This window comes from Vanacampus margaritifer, chromosome 8, assembly GCF_051991255.1.
Source record: "Vanacampus margaritifer isolate UIUO_Vmar chromosome 8, RoL_Vmar_1.0, whole genome shotgun sequence".
NCBI lineage: Eukaryota > Metazoa > Chordata > Actinopteri > Syngnathiformes > Syngnathidae > Vanacampus > Vanacampus margaritifer.
In genome coordinates, this window is record NC_135439.1 from 9,811,630 (window position 1) to 9,817,629 (window position 6,000).

Genomic DNA, 6,000 nt, shown 5'->3' on the forward strand with positions numbered 1-6,000 from the left:
GGTTTACTGTCGCGCAAATCAGAAGATGAACTCATCTTCGAGTTTCACTAAATAAGAAAGCCTGACTTGACTGTTTGTAATTACACGACGCTCCATTAAATGTGACAGAAAAGCCATCGCTTACTGCAGTAAAACACAAAATTAATGAACGCACAGCTACGAGCTGTCGGCTCACAATATTGTCACTCTAAACCCGAAACAACTCAATAATTCAAAGCTGATGGGATGTGACGGATCAAGGGTCATTAACATGGTAATCTATTTTATAATTATGTACTTTATTCTGTTTACCCTGCTCAATTGTCCTCACTGGATTAATAAATACAGCGGCACCTCCATAGTCAAACACAATCTGTTCTGTGAGGCTGGTTGGCTTCTACGTTCTTCTAATTTTAAAACACTTTTAGATGATTTAAAAAAAACTGCAACGTTTTTTTGACTATCCTTTTAACATTTCTGTCATATCAAGGTAAACCATTGTAAAATAAAAAATAATACATGTGTGGTACTGATTTACCCAACTTCATCCACCTCTTAAAGGGGACGTCAACCGCCCAAACATTTCTTGACAATATGTTCTATGCAGCCCCACTAGTCTAAATATGGTATTCTACCGGTAGCGGAAATTGAATTAAGCAGCAAAATCCAGCAGTTTTTATCAATATCTGCTGCTGTCAAGTGAAAATGACAATACTCAGGCAACCAATCACAGCTCAGCTTCAGAAAACAGGTGAGCTGTCTTTGCCAGAGCCCTGAGCAACGTCATGTTTAGACTAGTGAGGTCACATATAACATATTATTGTCAAGAAATGCTTAACTCTTTGACTGCCAAAAACGTTAAATAACGTTTAGTAAAATCCTATGGAGGAGTGCCAAAGACGTTAAAAGACGTTTGTTTCAAAACAGAGGTGAAACTAACCATTTTCTGTTGTTGATTACTGAAGAACGGAATAAGGTAGAAACAAACTTTTTTTTTCTGATGAAAGATGAGAGTTCAATCTTTCATTTGGTAGTATGTGTGTTTCCATAGTCCAAACACAACATTTTCTGTGGACCTTGAAAGATCAGTCAAAATGCTTAAAATCGGCTGGCACTGGGGACAACCCGTTTCTGAAAACGTCTGGCAGTCAAAGAGTTAAGGTTGACTTCCCCTTTAATACCATCATTATCATCAATCATCAATATTATATGAAAAAAATGCAATGTAACAGCATATAGGCTAATGTACAAAACTTGGGACAGTTCAGCATCAATATTTATCTAATATATCAAAAAAAAAAATCATACTCATTATTAACACATTCACTGCCATAAATTGATTTAAAAAAAAAAGATTATGAAAAATTAGGGGCAAGAGGCGATAATTTAAAAAAAAAAAATTGTAATTAATCACATGACTTCACTAGTTAACTCATGATTAATCACAAATTATATATGTTCTAAATGTACAATTAAAAAAAATCTAGGTTTTCATACTATTGTTAACAAAAGTGGAAAAAAAATGTTAAACATTACCAATTTTTTTTTTACTAATTGACGTTTATAGCCTTCAACAGCAGTGAATGACTTAAAAAAAAGAAGAAGAAAGAAAATATTTAAAATTTGGGGCGTCAGGCGATTAAAGATTTTAATCGTAATTAATCGCATGACTTCACTAATTAACTCGCGATTAATCACAAATTTTATGTACAAAAATAAATGTACAATAAAAAAAATCTAGATTTTCAACAAAAGTGGGAAAAAAATGTTAAACTAATAGAAATAGTTAAAATGATTTTTGGATGTTTATAGCCGTCAATGGCAGCGAATGAGTTAAATGTATTTAGATGGCTGCTAGTCAACTTGACTTGCTCTGACCAACCAGAGAATGGAAAATGGCTGACGTTATTGTACATTCTAAAGGCCAACAGTCCAATTGTTAATAAAGTTTTAGTTGGGAATAAATGAACCCAATTTCATGGGACGAATATCAGAATTTCCGTTGCAGAAATGTAGGTCACTGCTTCCAGCCTACCACAGCCCTTTTGGCAAATAAAACAGGAAGGCGTTTGAAGTGCGATACTGCAACCTACTGCCATCTAGCTGCCAGAATGTAAAACAGCGTGTAACTGGCATGTGTCACGTCCAGTGTCCCACTACAGCGACGACCGCCGCGGAAGCGCAGAAGGGAGTACGGACCGAGACAGCCTGAGGAGCTGCACTTACTGCTGCAGGCCGGCCAGTCGCATCTGAGCACAACCTCACTTTTGTTTTATTTTTATTTCCCCCCCCTCTAAATGATATTAAGACTCTCTGGAGTGCAAAGAGAGCTGCTGTCCATCCAGTCTGACCAAGAATGCAGAGTAGAGATCAAAAAGAGACATTTCCCTAATGACAGACTTTGTCATGTTTAATTACTGTAAAGGTTGTTGGTTTCCCTTTTGTCTCTCTCCACAAGGGGGTGCTAGTGACTGAATGCATGCGGCCACATATATCGCACATACCAGAAACCACCACTACAGGGTTGTGACCCTTGGGAGAGGGTCATCAGAGGGTTGCAATAGAGAGAAATGAAGACTCACAGAAAAGGCTTTAGAAGTGGAGATTCTGGTTTAGGTCCTTTTATGGATCCATCACCTGATGTGAATTTGCCATTCAGCTCCTTAGAGAAAAGCAATTGGTGCAATAAGTACTGGAACATAAAACAGTTGTATACAAAAGTTGAGAGGTCACATTGTTTACCTGCAGTGCATTTTAGGGTCATCCTGATGATCTTTCAATTGCTGTGTTCAAACCTTGAAAGTTAAAGTTAGAAACTTTCTCTTTGCTCTGGGTCAGACTGGGTCGGCGACAAGCGGTTCTGAACTGAAAGTGTCTGCATGTGAGGGTGGCGGAACATGAAAACTTATTAAGGTTCTTATTTTTTTTTTTAATGGCTGTTTTGTTATTAAAGGCTCACACTGAGATACCCCCTTGAGGTCATCAGGAGTACTACAGGTGGAAAAGCCACAAAAGATCAAACCATCAATTTTCTATACAAACAGGACTGCAACCCTATTCCACAAATTCTCATTATATATAAAGTAAAAAAAAAAGAAAAAAAAGCTTGTTCGATGGTTACTATCCGGGATCTCAGTGTGGGTGCTTCGACTACTCTGTGCTGTGCAACCTCTAGTGGAAGTCGGTCTACTGTTTTTGCATGACCTGGTTAATGAACTATGTTTACATGAATGATGATCAATTAGTATACACACATGACGATGACTATGATTATTATTATTATTACTACTGTTGTATTGACGATGATGTACTTCTGTAATTTTTTTGAGCTATATAATGTGAAGTGAGTAACACCAAAAGTAATGTTGACAAAAGTACAAAAACACAGCACGGTGGACGTATTGTTTGACATTTCTCGCATATTGTTGTTTTCGGGTCTATTCATGTGTAAACTACTAAATGGACAAAAGTATTGGGACACATTACATATACAAAAAAGGGAAGAAAATGCAGAGCTGGTCCCCCTTTGCAGTGTTGATAACCAACGTTCAACATTTCTGTATTGGAGCCATAACAGAAGATTTCTCTAGCATTAGCCTGTGGTGTTAGCTAGCGTACGACACTGCACGCATGAGCTGCTAACTTTCCACAGTTGGGATGCTGCAGTTACACTTTGGGCCAGAGGTGGCAGTCGCCAGTAAAAAAGTGACAAACTGCACAAAGATCCTTTAACTCATTCACTGCTATTGACGGCTATAGACCTAAAAAATTCATTTGAACTATTTCTATTAGTTTAACATTTTTTCCACTTTTGTTAACAAGAGCATAAAAACCTAAAATTGTTTTATTGTACATTTACAACAGATATAAAATTTGTGATTAATCGTGAGTTAACTATTGAAGTCATGCAGTTAATTACCCCAATTTTTTTTAATCGCCTGACACGATTTAAAAAAAAAAAGAAAAAAGAAAAGATTATAAAAAATTAGGGATGTCAGGCGATTAAATTTTTAATCGTAATTAATCGCATGACTTCACTAGTTAACTCACTATTAATCACAAATTTTATATCTGTTCTAAATGTACAATCATTTTTTTTTAGGTTTTTATGCTCTTGTTAACAAAAGTGGAAAAAATGTTAAACTAATAGAAATAGTTCAAATGAATTTTTGACGTCTATAGCCATCAAATGGCAGTGAATGAGTTGTTTATTGCCACTATCAGTTTACTGTCAAACTTAACATAATACAATGTCCATTGAACTGCAGCAAAAAAAAAAGAAGTGACATTTTACTTAATTATGCTTTGAAAAGTGAAATAATAAGAATGCTATTTACCATTTTGAGGGGAGTTTAGAACAGATTAATATCATTTTCACTTATTTCTATGGGCAAACATGATTTGAGATGTGAACGTTTTAAGTTACAAGTGTAATCATGGAAAAAAAATTCAACTAGGTGCTCAAGGCATCACTGTACAACAGTATCATGTACTGTATGACATGTTTTCGGAGGCTGAGCCAAGTGACCACCGTGTGTGAAATTTCAGAGTTATTCACTTTAAATTAAAAAAGCAAAATCGTTTTTTACAGGCAGTGTAAAAGGGTGGACAGTTGTAACGCGCAGTGGCTAATCAGCCATGGACGGCGGCTGGATAGCAAAGAAGAAGTAGAGAGCAAAAAAATGATCTGGAAGTCCACAGGTAACTTACTTTATTAATAGGAAAAAAAGTAGGCTTTTTGGTGCTACCAAGCGTACAAGTCCAAAATTTCCCCATGTTTTTTTTAAAAAAAAGGAAATCTGGGTAACTGTCAAGTTGGAGGGCCGTGATGTAGGACTGACTCACAATCTCATTTGAGTCGAGATTCATACTAAAATGAGATGATGAAAGATGAACAATTACATAACAACATGAATACTCTTCAATTAAGATGTGTCTCCATACTTTTGTCCGTGTCTTATCCATTTTAAAGTCCCCTGACGTGTAGCGAATAGCGATTCAAAAATACATATCCTGGTTGGACGGAAGTGCCAACTCCAAAAAAAAAAACTAACAAAAGTGAGTTAAAAAAAAAAAAAGGATAAAAGGGAAAAATCACTTGGACTGCGGTCCCAAAGCCATACTCATGAAGTAGTAATGCTTGAGTGCACATTCATCTTTTAGTATGTGACTGAGAAAAATATAGATGGATGTGATTCTCACAAAGAAAAGAGGAGGAAGACAACTCGGGGATGGTGAAATGAATCTTTCCCCGAGTCACAAAAATCATCAAATTAGGCTGTATCGACTCATGTTTTGTTTTGTTTTGTGTCGACCCATTCTTCAAACAGGTTAACCATATTGTGCAGTAAAAAAAAAAAAGAAAGCAATCACTCTGTATTTCTACAACTCGTGGAAAATATGCAAACCGTGTGTGAAGGGCTTCATTCAATGTCAAAAGCCATCGTTGGACCACTTTGAAATACGATATTCATATATGTTGTTAATGCTTGTTTTACCCAACCACATTCAAAATGCATCAAAAGAAGCACTTGTATATTATATATAAATATATATATAAGTATATATTGTATATCCTTTTTTTGTAAAGCTGTTTTGAGCTACAAACGTATGGATGCAATGCATCATGGGTTATTGAACAAGATGTAGGAGAATACAATAATTTGTACCCACGGAGAGCAAGAAATGGAATAAATCTTCCTTGTCTATGCATTGTGTGCACTGTGTTGCATTTGCACAAATACATGAACAACTTTAATATGTATTAAAGCTGTCAAACGATTACATTTTTTAAAATCAGATTAATCACATCATAGAATTTTGATTAATCATGATGAACTCATTCACTGCCATTGGCAGCTATAGACGTCAAAAATTCATTTGAACTATTTCAATTATTTTTGTTTTTTCTATTTTTGTTAACAAGAGTAGATTTTTTTTTGTACATTTAGAACAGATATAAAATTTGTGATTAATCTGACTAGTGAAGTCATGCGAATAATTACGATTACAAATTTTAAA

The 6,000-nt window shown here is 35.5% G+C and overlaps 1 protein-coding gene across 1 annotated transcript in view; it reads left to right on the forward strand.

Moving 5' to 3' along the window:
- Nucleotides 1–5,691, forward strand: part of camk1a (calcium/calmodulin-dependent protein kinase Ia) — a 19,672-nt gene extending 13,981 nt beyond the window's left edge. Inside the window, exon 12 of the mRNA XM_077574062.1 lies at nucleotides 2,129–5,691. Coding sequence (XP_077430188.1) covers nucleotides 2,129–2,232 — 104 coding nt within the window. The 3' untranslated portion in view covers nucleotides 2,233–5,691. The remainder of the gene's footprint in view (nucleotides 1–2,128) is intronic.
- The last annotated feature ends 309 nt before the right edge of the window (nucleotides 5,692–6,000 follow it).